Here is a 14,911-nt window from a genome sequence, read left to right on the forward strand (position 1 = left end):
GCCAGCCCGTTCCAAGGCGCTATGGGTACTTCAGCTGATCAGAGTTGAACAGGGTAATAGTAATAGGGGATTGGTTGGCAAGGGGAAGGACAGGCATTTCCATGACCGTAGACTCCACAATGGTACATTGCCTCCTAGGTGCTAGGTTCAAGGATATCATGGAATGGCTGTCACGTTCTGGAGTAGGAGAGTGAATAGCTAGAGGTTGCAGTCTGTGGCAAGCTGTAGCTAGTTGTGTGTCACAGGAATCAGTGCTGGGGCCACAATTATTTATAATGTATATTAATGACTTGAATGAGGAAAGTGAATTAACCATAGCCAAATTTGCAGTAAACACAAAAATAGGTGGGAAAGCAAAGTGGTGAGAATGACAGAAAGATTTTGCAAAGGGTTATAGACTGGTTAAGCGAGTGAACAAAAACTTGGCAAATGGAATGTACTGTGGGGAAATGTGAGGTTATGCATTTTGGCAGAATGAATGGATGGGTTGAATATTACTTGAATGGAGAAAGACTGCAGAAGACTACAGAACAAGAGGAATTTTGGAGCCTTAATCCCTGAATCATAAAAAGCTAGCATCCAAATTCAGCAAATGGAGTGTTGGCCTTTATTTCCTTAGAAATGGACTTTAAATATTTCTATTTGTTTTTCTAAAATTATACAAGGCATTGGTCAGACTACAGTTAGAATGTTGCAAACAGTTTTGGGACCTTTATCTAAGGAAAGATATACTGGAATTGGAGGCAGTCCAGACAGGGTTCATTACGCTGATATCAGATTTGTAGGTACTGTCTTATAAAGAGAGATTGAGTAGATTGAGCCTTTACTGATTTGCCGCTCATTCTTCTAAACCCCAAACTGACTGAAATATACAAGATTCTTTGGGGACTTTACTGGGTAGACATAGAAAGTTCGTTTTGCTTTGTGGGAGAGCCTAGGATTCATGGGCATTAGCTCAGTATAAGAGGTTGCATGTTTAAAACAGAGTTGAGTAATTTCTTCTCAGAGGGTAGTGAATCTGGGGAATTCTTTCCTGCAGAGATCTGTTGAAGCTGGATCATCAAGTATGTTCAAGGTTGAGATGGAAAGATTTTTAATTGGTAAGGGAATCGAGAATGATCCCGAAACAGCAGGAAAGTGGAGTTGAAGATTATCAGATCAGCCATGATCTCACTGAATTGAGGAGCAGACTGGATGTGCTGAACGGCCTACTTCTGTTTCTACTTCTTACAATCTTGTGTTGGGACCATGACACAGAAAGAAAGAGAAATGAAATCCTGCAGAATATCTTAGGGAGTGACCTAGGAAATTGAAAAGTAGGACTTCAAAGGTAGAATTCTTTGGATTAGTCCTGATTCCATGTGGTAGTGAGTATAAGAGTAGAAAGAGTAGATTAATGCGTGGCTGGAGAGAGAGTGCAGGAGGGAAGACTTTAGGTTCCTCGGGCACTGGGGCCATTCATAGAGGATCCATACAATTTGGACATGTTACATCTGAACAAGAACAGGATCATCTTTCTCACAGGGCAATTTGGTGTTCCTGTTGAGTGGATTTAAACTATATTGGTAGGGGGATGAAATCTTTGCAAGTCATTTAGAAGGGCGAGAAGCTAAGTTGGAATTAGAAGTTAACTCACAAATAAGTGAGTCTGGAAGGCAGAGGAAACATAGCCTAGATAAGAATGATGTGAGTTTAGCAAGGTAATAGAATGCACAGAGTCTTGAGGATAAGTGGCTAGCAGTGCTGCCTCAGCACCAGGGACCCGTGTTCAATTCCACCTCAGGCGACTGTCTGCGTGGGTTTCCTCTGGGTGCTCTGGTTTCCTCCCACAGTTCAAAGAAGTGCAGATTAGGTGGATTGGCCACGCTAAATTGTCCATAGTGTCCAGGGATGTGTAGGTTAGGTGGATTAGCCATGAAAATGCAGGGTTAGGGTAGCGGGAAGGTCTGGGTGGGATACTCTTCAAAGGGTCAGTGTGTACTCAATGGAGCTGAATGGTCTGCTTCCACACCATTGGGATTCTATGATATGACAGACCAGCTGAGGGCACGGATAATCTTGTGAGGGTTTGATATTATAGCTATGACTGAGCGCTCTAAGATGGGCAGGATTGGCTGCTCAACATTCTTGGTTGTAGTATATTTAGACAAGATAGAGAGAAATAGAAGAGGGGTCACAGTACTGATTCAGGAATATCTTGGCAGGATCATCGAATTAAGCAAACAACACAGAAGGGGCAAATACACTGGTTAATACACACTGTAGGCCCCCAAATAATCAGTGAGAGATAGACAATCAAATATGTTATCAAGTTTCAGAGAACTGGAGGCAATCACAGTTGGGTATCTTAACCATCTAAGTATTAACAGGAAACTTTTAGTCTGCAAGGTAGGAAGGGTCCAAAATTCTTAAATTGTAACCAGGATAATTTTCTTATTACATAGAATGCTCAACAAGGGAGAGATATATCTGGACCTAATGTTTGGAAATGAGTCCAGATAGATGAGTATACAAATAGGAAGGATTTAGAGGGTTATGGGCTAAATGCTGGGATTGGGCCTAATGCTGGCTAGGCCAATTGGGACTAGATTTATTTAGGATATCTGGTCGACATGGATGATTGGACCAAAGGGTCTGTTTCTGTGCTGTATCTATATAACTCAATATAACTCTATTAAGTGGAAGGGGTAGGGGAGCATTTTGGAGATGGTAACCATAGCTAAGATTTAGGATAGTTATGGAAAAGGATAATGGTGGGCGAGGAATAGGAGTTCTCAATTGGGGAAGGCTAATTTCATTAAGATAGATACAGTTTGGCCAAAGAGGACTGGGATCAGGTACTTTGGAGATAAAACTGTGCCAAAGCAACGGCAGGCATTGAAAGAAAAAAAAGTACAGGGCAAACCCATTCCACAAAGAGAAAAAGTGTGACCAAGACTAAAGAACCATGTGTGTCAAGAGACATAAATCGTAAGATGGAGAAGGAGAAGTAAGCCACACAGCCCATTGAGTCTCCTCCGCCATACAATGAGATAATATCTGATCTGCTAACCTTCAGCACTTTCCTGCTTTTTCCCCTTTACCCTTGAATCCCTTACTGATTACAGTTAGGACTAAGATATAGAGGGAGGAATTTGACACAGCCCCTAAACGAGTGTAAAACTGCAGGGATAACTTAAAAAGGGCAGTACAATAGCCAAGAGAGTGCATGGGAAAGAATTGGTGGGTAGAATAATGAAAAATCTAAATGGGTTTTTAAACAATGTAAAGAACAAGGGAATAACTAGGGCAAGAGTAGGGCCCATTAGGGACCACAGAGGCAATCTAGGTGCAAACCTATCCTCAATGAAAACTGTGTCAGTCTTCACAATGGAAAAGGACTCGCTGGACAACAGGATGGACAACTGTGAAATATTAGAAGAATTAACATAACATTAAGTAATTAACATAAAGAGAGAGGAGGTACTTGTGGATTTAGCAGCCTTAATAAGTGGATAAATCCACAAGCTTGGATGAGAAGCATTCTAGGCTATTGAGGGAGGCAAGGTAAGAGATATCGGGCATTGGCAGCAATGCTGAAATCCTCTCTGTCCAAGGGTGAGGTGCCAGAGGACCTGAAGGCATGCTGACATCCTCTCATTATTAAGACGGGGAGGTATGGATAGATCAAGAAATTACAGGCTAGTCAGTCTAACCTCAGTGGTTGGAAAGTTATTAGAAAGAATTCTCAAGGACCAAACATATCTGCATTTGGAGAGAGACAGATTAATTGGGGATGATCAGCATGGCTGTAAGGGAAGGTTCTGTTTGACAAATTTGAGCAAATTTTTGAAATGAGAAACATGAGTGTTGTTGAGAATAATGCATTTGATGGTCAACATGGACTTTATTAAAGATTTTGCTAAGATCCTTCATGGCAGACTGATAACAAACTAAGAGCTTGTGGGATCCAAGGCGAAATGGAATGTTGGATCCAAAATTAGTTAAGAGACAGGAAGCAGAGGGTGATGGTACAGAAATGTTTCTGTGACTGGAAATTTTGTTTTCAGTGGTGTTCTGCAGGGCCCTTGCCGTACTTTCATGATTTCAAGTTAAATATAAGTGGCGCAGACTCGATGGGCAGAAGGACCTCTTCTGTACTGCGTGATTACGTAAGAGATACGATCAAGAAGTTTACAAATAATATGAAAATTGTCATGGGGCTAAATTGGATGAGGAGGATAGCCATAAACCACAGGAAAATATCAACAGACTGGAATTTAACCTGGAAAAGTGTGAGGTAATACACTTGGGCAAGGTTGACAAGGCTAGGATTTAAACCATGGGGTGGTAGGACTATGGAAAGTACTGAAGATTAGAGAAATCCTGATGTATATATCCATAGATTCCTGGAGGTACAGCCCAGGTAGATAAGGTGGTTAGGAAGGAGCATGAGAAATGGGATTTATTGTGGCCTTTATTTGCTGAGGAATAGCGTATAAGAACAGAAAAGTTAGGTTGGACCAGTATAAAACAGTGGTTAGCCCACAATTGAAGTACTGCTTGCAGTTCTGGTCACCGCATTGTGGAAAGGATGTCATTGCAGTAGAGAGAGTACAGAGGACATTTACCAGAAGGCCTAGTTTGAATGGTCTAAGCTCTGAAGAAAGATTGCATAGTACGTTGTTTCCAAGGAAATCTGTCATGGCTGCTTAATTCAGTAACTAATAGTATTATTATGTTGTTTCTCTTTGACTAGGTGTTTTTGAAGGAAGGAACTTTGATGAAGCTTTCTAGAAAGGTTATGCAGCCCCGAATGTTTTTTTTGGTAGGTGATTTTATGTTTAAGTCCTGTACATCTAACCCTTTTAAAAGCTGTGATCATTTTTTTTCCTACATATTTTGTTCTTTATATAACTTGTAATTTTGTTGAACATTGTATACTGTTGAAATCTCAGAAACACATTAATTTCTTTAAGTAGAGATGTCTATCAGTGAGATAAATTTTATTGCATGAAGTCATTTAAATTCTTAAAGGTTTAGGACAATGATAGTCTTAAAATCTTTCAGGGAATAAAGTATACAAGCTACTTGAAAAGAGCCGACAAATAGGATTATTTAGATAGTTCCAACATACTGCTATGGCATTTCTTTCAGGATTTTCCAGTTAGAACCGTGTTTGTGATAGTCTGTACTATTCTATCCATTATTAGTCATAGTCTATTGGAATATTGGAATTGGACTATTGGAATTCCTCTATTCCTCCCCTCATCCAGTTTCTGTTGATGTCCACCCATCTAGCTTTGCTTTGATATGGCCTTTCTTTGCTGATGACTTATCTTCTATTGTCACCAAGGCCAAACTTTCATCCTAAATGTTAAAGTGATCGTATTTTCTTAATTTCTATTTCTTTACTTCAGCTAAAAGCCCATGATGTGCTGGGACTCCAGTTTTCTTGTTGACAAGGTCACTGATTCTTCAGTCTCTCCCGTGCAGTGAAGGAAACTGCACGGAAAGTCCGTGCAGCTTCATACCATCGATTTTGAACATTGCTTTTTCAAATGCAGACCGACATTGAATGCTCTCCTTGCCTCATTCTGTTTTAAGACCACAATGTGCACTCCATGTTGGGAAGTTTTAAACAAACAGATATTGGTGTTAATTAAAAGCTGAGTACCATTGTCCTGGGTGGTTTCTTAAGATTGTCTTAACTGTTGTCTGATGTCATTTTTGAGTTAGGTGCCAAACCTACTAGACAGGCTGTGCCCACAGTGTCATTTTAATTTTCCTCAATCCAACTAGCCAGTTGCTGCTCCATAAGTCTACTCTCAATCAACAGCAAGGTAGTGGAGGATGTCGTTGATATTGTTGTCAACCGTTAATCAGAGACTGAACTGAACCAGCCGTGGAAATACTGTGGTTACAAGCGGCTGTGAATTCTGTGCTGAATAACTTGCCTCCTGACTCTTCAAACCATGATTACCATCTATCTGTAAGGTGTGATGGAATACTCTCTCCTTGACTGGATCAGTGCAATTCCTACAAGACTAAAGAAGGCTGATAGTATTCAGAACAAAGCAGTGTACTTGATCGGCATTCCATCCATCATATTAAGCATTTACTTACTCCACCACCAACACGCAGTAGCAGCAGTATGTACCAAATGTAAAATGCACTGCAGTAATTCATTCAGGGTCCCTCATCAGCCCTTTCCAAACCTGCAATCTGTACTACCTAGAAAGACAAGGGCAACAGATGCATGGGAGCATTACACTTCCAAATTCCCTTCCAACCGTATGCCAACCTGGCTTGGAACTATGTCATCATTCATTCACTGTTACTGGGTCAAAATGTAGGAACTCCCTCTCTAAGAGCCCTATGGGTGTAACTACACCACAACAGCTGAAGTGTTATAAGAAAGCAGCTCATGACTATCCATTTGAGGGCAATTAAAAGTGAAAAATAAATGCATGCCAAGTAAGAGTGCTCACATCCTGTGAAAGAATAAAACAAAAGTCATGTATATAATTGTCTAACCTTGAGTCAATGCTTACGATTGTTGAAATTCACAACTCATCATACAGATAGTATGGCACAGGATCTTTTATTGCATGTTGCACTATTTGGTACAGGAACTCACTTTAAACCATTATGAAGAAAATAATGAGTTTTGATCCTGAATTATTGTTTTGAATTCACATTTAGGATATGTTTCCCTTTGCAGCTGAATGACGTGTTACTCTACACTACGCCAGTGCAATCTGGAACATTCAAGATGAACAACATGCTTTCTCTAGCAGGTATGAAGGTAAGTGATTTTTGATTCTCCTCATCATTCTTCTTAAGTTAAGTTGTTAAAGTGTCATAATTTTATCATTATATGGAAAATGTTCCACACAAAGTAAGTAAACTGTGGATACTGCTCTGAATCTTTGCACACCAGATATTGCTTGAAATTGACACCAAATGCCTTGAAAAACCGTACCAATTGTTTCCTATACAGTTGCTTGTTATCTGGTTGAACCAGTATTTAGCAGGCAGTTAGAAACAATTTCATTGTTAACTATAGAATATTGCTGTGACCTTAATTCTATTAATAATACCTTTCCAGTCAAAATGAGGGTGAATGCTTTCTGTTGACTTGTTTAAATATATGAAACATATTGTTTATCCTATAGGTCAGTAAGCCATCTCAAGAAGCCTATCAAAATGAACTGAACATAGAGAGTGTTGAACGATCTTTCATTCTTTCAGCAAGGTAATGGCTCATCAGCAGGACTGAGTTAAATAGATATAATATTGCTAATACACCGTCGAGGCTTGCAATATCTGTTTATAAAAAAGGGACGGTTGATAATTAAGGAACGTAGAGGGCCTTTACAGTTGTCCAACAAGTTTGAGGTTCTTTCAACTTGTCTGAATGAGAGTGAGGGTACAGAAAACGTCTCAAGAATGGGCAGTAAGAAGAAATGTAGCGATAGTAATGAGAGGATCAGCTCTGTGCTCTGCAGCAAAGAGTGTGAGATCAGATGACTGTGTTGTCTCCTCAGTACCAGGTTTCAGCACATCTCTGGCTGGAAAGGAACTTGGAGGGGAGGATCCATAGTTATCAAAGGAGGAAATTTTGTGTAGTCAGTATGAGGAGCTTGGCGCAATATTAGGGAGCAGAACCTTCAAGGTCTTTGCAGTAATACCTGCATCATTAACAGAACTGGGCTCTGATGAAGAGTCACCAGACTCAAAACATTAACTCTTCTTTCGCCCCACAGATGCTGTCAGACCTGCTGACTTTTGCCAGCAATTTCTGTTTTTATTGCATAACTAAAGAAGCAGGTTCTGAAATTAAATTATGGAGGCAAGGATCAAATTTCAGAAGATGTGATAAATCAAAGAATAGAGTCAAGGCTAAAGAGAAAGTTATTAATAAGGGAAATGATAAATAGACTTGACAAGAAATGATTAAGAGTACAAATCCAAGAGTCAACCAATGCTGAAGACTGGAATTTATGAAGTGAGTAAAAAGATAAAACTGAATGCTATATATCTGAATGAACTCAGCATTTGGAACAAAATAGATGACCTGGAGTGCAAAAAGAAATGAATAAGTATGATCTGGTAGTCATTAGAGACAGGGATCATGTGACATGACATGGATTGGACTGAATTGGGACTAGACCAGGTATTGTGCAATGAGGCAAAATATTACAATCTATTATAAATGGCGTCAAAACCAAGCATTTGAAAAAGAATGGCAAAATTGGTCAGAATCAACATGGATTTATGAAAGGGAAATCACCTTTGACAGACTTATTCAAGTTTTTTATGAATACTACTTGTAGCATCGACAAACGAAAATCAAAGAATGTGACTTATTTAGATTTTCAGAAGGCTTTTGATAAGATTACACACAGGAGGTTGGCAAATAAAATTAGTGCATGTGATTGGAGGAAATTTACTAGTATAGATGGAGAATTGGTTAGCAGACGCCAAGTGGAGAGTAAGAATAAACAAATTATTGTCAGGATGACAGGCACTTATCAGTCAGGTACAGCAAGTGGCAGCACATGGTCCACAACTGTTCACGATCTAAATAAATGCTCTAGATTTGGAGACCAATTATAATACTTTCAAATTTGTCAATGACACCAAACTAGGAGAAAATGTAAGTTCTATGGAGGCTTCAGGAGGACTTGGAAGGGCCTTGTGAATGAGCTGGAACTGAAGTAGATGGACTATAATGTGAATAGCCTGAAGTTATCCACTTTGGTAGGAAAAAAAATCAAAGGCATGAAATTCCCTAAATGGTGAGCGGCTGGATAGTGTAGGTGTCCAAAGTGTCCTGAGTATCCTTGTGCGTGAATCACTGAATACATGCAGGTTCAGCAAACAATTAGAAAGGTGAACGGTAGGTTCCATTTCAAGAAGATTTGAGAACAGAAGTGAAGATGTCGTGCTTCAATTGTATAGAGTTTTGGTGAACTACAGAAAAGTTACAGGACAGAAAGAGGCCACTTCACTCAATCATGTCTGCACCTGCTGAATAAATCAGCCAAATAATCTATTCTCTCTTAACAACACTTGGTCCATATCCTTGCAGGATACAGCACATCAGATGCAGATCCAGGCTACTTTTGAATGAACTGACAGTTTCTGACTCAATCACCAAACCACAAGTTCACCACCTTCTGGAAGAAAATGATTTTCCTGATGTCCTTTCTGATTTTTCTACCATTCGCCTTAAATCTATGCCTCCAGTAAATAACCCCTCGCCTAGGGGCAACAGGTCTTCGCTGTATTCCACTATATTCAAGTCACTCATAATTTTGTACACCTCAATTAAGTCACCTTTCAGCCTCCTCTCTTCTAAAGAAAGCAACTCTAGGTATCCAATCTAAGCATTGGTAACATTCTTGTAAATCTCCACCTATACTTTGTCCGAGTGATTATGTCCTTCCATTAACAAGGTGCCCAGAGCTGTGTACGGAATTATAGTTATGGCATCCTATGTAGTTGTTGTTTACATCTCTGCTGTTGCATTGCTCAATGAAGGAAAGCATCACAAATCCAGTTCCTTACTACCCTTTCTACCTGACCTGTTATCGTCAGGGACTGTGGACACGCACACCAAAGTCACTCACTGCCTCCCTCAATAGACAGTATTTATTGTTTACGCTCTTGCTTATTTACCCTACACAAATGCATAAACTTGTGCTTCTCTGGATTGAATTCAATTTGCCATTATTCTGCTCACAATCAATATCCTCGTGCAGTCAATAGCCATCCTTTTCATTCTCAAACTCCCCAGCCAAATGTTTTGTTGTCTGCAAATTTCCCAATCATGCCTCCTATAACTAAGCTTAAATCATCAACTTATACCGCAAATAACGAGGGATCCAACATCTGTGGAACACCACTGGATGCTGTTTCCCATTCACAGAAACCGCTATCAACTGTTACTCTTTGTTTCCTTTCACTGAGTATCTTTTGGATCCAGCTTACCAATGAGGGGTACATGATAGCACAGTGGAGTTGTCACTGCACTAGTAATCCAGAGACCCAGGAAAATTCATGAGGGATATGGGTTCAAATCCCACCATGGCATATAATGAAATGTAAATCAGAGAAAATCTGGAACAGTCTAATAGTGATCATAGAATCATACAGCATGGAAACAGACCCTTTGGTCCAACCAGTCCATGCTAAACATAATTGCAAACTTAACTAGTCCCACCTGCCTGCTACTGGCCCATATCCCTACAAATCTTTCCTATTCATTTATCTATCCAAATGTCTTTTAAATGTTGTAATTGTACGCACATCCGCCACTTCCTCAGGAAGTTCATTCCACATGCGAACCACCCTCTGTGTAAAAAATTTGCCTTTTTTTTTAATATCTCTCCTCTCACTTTAAAAATATGCCCCCGGTCTTGAAATCCTCCATCCTAGGGAAAAGACAACTACCATTAACTCTATCTATATCTCTCATTATTTTATAAACTTCTATCAGATCGTCTCTTGACCTCCTATGCTCCAGTGGAAAAAGTCCCAGCCTATTCAGCTTTCTTTATAACTCAAACCTTCCATATCTGTCAACATCATGGTAAATTTCATCTGAACCCTCTCCAGCTTGATAACATCCTTCCTATAACTGGGTGACCAGAACTGCACACAGCACTCCAGAAGAGGCTGAATGCTCTGTACAGCCTCAACATGACTTCCCAACTCCAATACTCGAAGGACTGAGCAATGAAGTCAAGCATGCCAGATGCCTTTTTAACCGCCCTGTCTATATGTGACACAAACTGCAGAGTAATATGTACCTGCATCCCTAGGACCCTCTGTTCTACAACACTACCCAAGGTCCTACTATTAATTGTATAAGCCCTACTGTTGTTTGTTGTACCAAAATGTAATCCCTCGCATTTATCCAGATTGAACTCCTTCTGCCCTTTTTCATCCCATTGATTCATTTGATCAAGATCCCTCTGTAATCTTAGTGAAAACGAAGAAGGTTTTCTATGCCTCCAATTTTGGTGTCGTCCGCTAACTTAGTAACCATGCCTTCTATATTCTCATTCAAATCATTTATATAAATGACAAACAAAAGAGGACCCAGAACCAATCCCTGTGGAACACTGCTGGTCACAGTCCTCCAGTCTGAAAAGCAACTCTCCATCATTATTCTCTGTCTCATGCTGTTAAGCCAATTATGTATCCAATTGGCAAGCTCACCCTGAAGCCCATGTGACCTAACTTTACTAATTAGTCTACCATGCGGAACCTTGTCAAAGGCTTTACTAAAATCCAAATAAAGACCTCTTCATCAATCTTTTTGGTAACTTCCTCAGAAAACTCAATCAGGTTTGTGATACACCGTTTTCCTTACACAAAACCACGCTGACTATCCCTAATCAATTTTTGCCTCTCTAAATGTCCATATCTCCTAATTTTTATGATTACTTCCAACAATTTACCCATAACCGAAATCAGACTCTCAGGTTTATAATTCCCTGATTTCTCCTTAAAGCCTTTATTAAATTTAGGTACAACATTAGCCACCTCTAGTCATCAGGCACCTCACCTGTAGTTATAGCTGATGCAAATATTTGTGCAATGAGTCTTGTAATTTCCTCCATTACTTCCCAAAATGTTCTGGGATACCCTAGATCAGGTGTTGGAGATTTATCCAACTTTATATTCTCTAAGATCTCCCAAACTTTCTCTTCTGTAATGTGAACTGTTTTTAAAACATCAGAGTTTATTTCTCTGCATTCTCTAGACTCCATTCCTTTTTCCACAGTAAAAACTGACACGACATATTCATTTAGTATCTCTTCCCATCTCCTGGGGTTCAACAGAAGGACGACCTCTTTGACCTTTAAGAGGCACTATTCTCTCTCTAACTACCCTCTTGCTCTTAATGCATTTGTAGAATCTCTTTGGATTATCCTTAACCTTTCATGCCAAAGTTATCTCATATCCCCTCTTTGGCTTCCTGATTTCTCTCTTAAGAATGCCCCTACACTCTTTATTATTGACTAAGAGATTCAATTGTACCAAGTTGTCTCTATCTGAAATAAGATTCTCTTTTATTCTTGACTAGAACCTCAATATCTTTATTTATCCGTTGCTCCTTAATCTTTCCAGCTTTACCCTTCACTCTAACAGGAACAAAATGCTTCCGAACGCTCGTCATCACACTCTTGTACGCCTCCCACGTGTTGACGTCTTTTTGCCTGTGAACAGTTTGCTCCAATCAACTTTTGAACGTTCTTGTCTTGTCATTAAAATTTGCCTTACTCCAATTATAAACTTTAACTTTCATGGAAGGCTTATCCTTTTCCATAGCCGTTTTGAAACTAATAGAATTATGATCACTAGACCCAAAGTGTTCCCCCACTTTTACTTCAGTCATCTGCTCTGCCTTATTGCCCAAAAGAACGTCTGGTTTTGCTCCTTCTCCAATAGGCGCATCCACATATTGATAAAGAATATTTTCTCGAACACATTTGACAAATGCTTCAGCGTCCAAACCTTTCACACTCTGGTAGCCCTAGTCAGTGTTTGGAAAATTAAAATCCCTCATTATTACAACCTTATTATGTTTACATATATTTGAGATTTCCCTACTTATTTGTTTCTCAATTTCCCTCTTACTACCGGAGGGCCAATAGTACAATCCCATCAAAGTGATCTTTCCATGTAACCATTGTTAATTGTTGTGACCCATCTGATTCCCTAATGTCCTTTAGGGAAAGAAATCCATCATCCTCACCTAGCCTGGTAACATGTGACTCCAGACCCAAAGCAATGTGGTTGATTCTTAACTATCCTCTGAAATAGCCAGAGCAAGCCATCAGTTCAAGCAGAAATTGGGAACGGACGTAAATGCTGGCCCAGCCAGCAATGCCTACATCTCATGAATGAATAAAGAAAAATATCCCATAGGCTTCAATTTTTCTTAATAGTCTACTAAATGGAATCTTGTCAGAACCCTTACTAAAACCGATTTAGACAACATCCCTTCTCAATGCTTTTTTCACTTCCTGAAAAAAAAAAGTTTAGCTGGTAAGGTATGTCCTTCCCTTAAAAAACCATACTGATTATCTCTGAGCAAATCTGTCAATCTCCAAGTGACAGTTAATCCTATATCCGAATATTGATCCCAGTAATTTGTCTACCACTGAAGACAGATAGACTGATATATAATCAAGTGGCCAATTCCTTGCCCTGTTTTTGAATGTTTGCAGCCCTTCATCCTGAAGTACCTCACCTGTATCTAATGCAAATTGGAACATGATGCTCAGAGCATCTGCTATTTCCTCTCTGCCTTCCTTCCTTTAGCAGCTTCAGGTACAATTCAACTGGCCTTGATAATTGACCAATGTTTACAAAAGTCAGTTCCTCTGGTACTTCCCTTCTCATTACACTTCGTTCGTCTAATGTTTCTTCAATTACAAAGTCTGCATAATCTTTCTCCTTTGTGAAGGAAGAGGAAAAAAGTACTCATTTAGAACCCTGACCACCTCATCTGCATCCAAGTGCAAGTTATCATGTACAGCTTCCCTCATATTGGAATATTGTGCACTGTTTTGGTCTCCTTACTTAAGTAAGGACATACTTGTCAGACAGGGAATTCAATGGAGATTCACTACTAATCCCTGGGATGGCAGGATTGTCTTATGAGGGCAGATTGAGGAAACTGGATCGGTGTTCTTTAGAGTTTCAAAGAATGAGAGGCAATCTTATTGAATCTTTGAAGCTTTTTTGAAGTCACAACAGTGTGGATGTAGGTGCTTCCCCTGGTTTGTGACTGTAGGACCATGAGATGTAGTCTCAGGATAATAGGCAGAAAGCCATTGAAGACTCATGAGAAGGAATTCCTTCATTTCAAGGGTGGTGAATCTTTGTAATTCTCTACCCAGAAGGTTGTGGAAGCTCAATTATTGTATGTGTTCAAGACATAAGCCAATAGTTTTCTGAAGACTAGTGACATTTAAGGGGTATGGAGATAGTGAGTGTTATGATATTGAGAAGTTGATCAGCCGTGATCTGGAATGGTGGGATAGACTAAATGGGCTGAATGGCCCACTTCTATTCCTGTGTTTCCTCACTGTTGCTCTGCAGTGTAAATTTAGACCGTGCTCAAGCCTCAAATTTTTTCTCACAGGGAAGAATGCTTCTACCTCAGCCACCATTGACAATGATTTGTCTTCATTACTTCTGCCATCAAGATCCTCCAACTGGAGGGTTTTGTGGTGCAGTGGTAGTGTTTCATAATATGTCTAAGCATGTTTTTTTCTAAATCCAGCAGTACTAAAGCTAATACTTCGCTAATCCTTCTGCACACAAGAATTCTTAGCACCTATTGACACTGGACCCACCCATTATGAGAACCATGCATGACATTCCTTTCATTTATGGAGTACTGCCTCCAGTAATTCCATTGTAATCTTCATACACAAATCTCATTGAAGTAATGAGGACAGAAGCCTATTATACCATTATGTTTACTTTGATACTGTGTGAAGAAGTTGTGATGGTTATTAAAGGAGGAAATGTTGAAGTACTGGGGTCTACAGCAGAGCTGGTGGCTAAACTATGTGCTTGGGGAAATTTGAGTTGCTAATTTAGTCATCCTGTCTTGTCAGCAGGAGGTGACTATTAATAAACATAATCTGGATACTGCAAGGAAAGTTGCTGGGATTCATGGCTCCTGCAAAGTTCTTACTTAATATAACATGATAATAGCAACAATAATTACAAGTCTATTATTACTTCACAGCAAAACAGTTACAGCACTAATGAAACTCCCAAACACACTGTTTATTAATGGTCTGTACATTGTGGAGCTGGAGGAACACAGCAGGCCAGGCAGCATCAGAGGAGCAGGAAGGTTGACGTTTCGGGTCAGGACCCTTCTTCAGAAAAA

At 39.7% G+C, this 14,911-nt stretch overlaps 1 protein-coding gene across 1 annotated transcript in view; it reads left to right on the plus strand.

Annotated features, from left to right (window-relative positions):
• The window catches only part of fgd6 (FYVE, RhoGEF and PH domain containing 6), a 96,501-nt gene that overhangs the window by 64,564 nt on the left and 17,026 nt on the right, over positions 1–14,911 (plus strand). The window contains exons 12-14 of the mRNA XM_048610199.1: positions 4,739–4,807; positions 6,704–6,787; positions 7,158–7,237. Of these exons, the coding sequence (XP_048466156.1) occupies positions 4,739–4,807; positions 6,704–6,787; positions 7,158–7,237 (233 nt within the window). The remainder of the gene's footprint in view (positions 1–4,738; positions 4,808–6,703; positions 6,788–7,157; positions 7,238–14,911) is intronic.

This window comes from Rhincodon typus, chromosome 22, assembly GCF_021869965.1.
Source record: "Rhincodon typus isolate 14 chromosome 22, sRhiTyp1.1, whole genome shotgun sequence".
NCBI classification, from domain to species: domain Eukaryota; kingdom Metazoa; phylum Chordata; class Chondrichthyes; order Orectolobiformes; family Rhincodontidae; genus Rhincodon; species Rhincodon typus.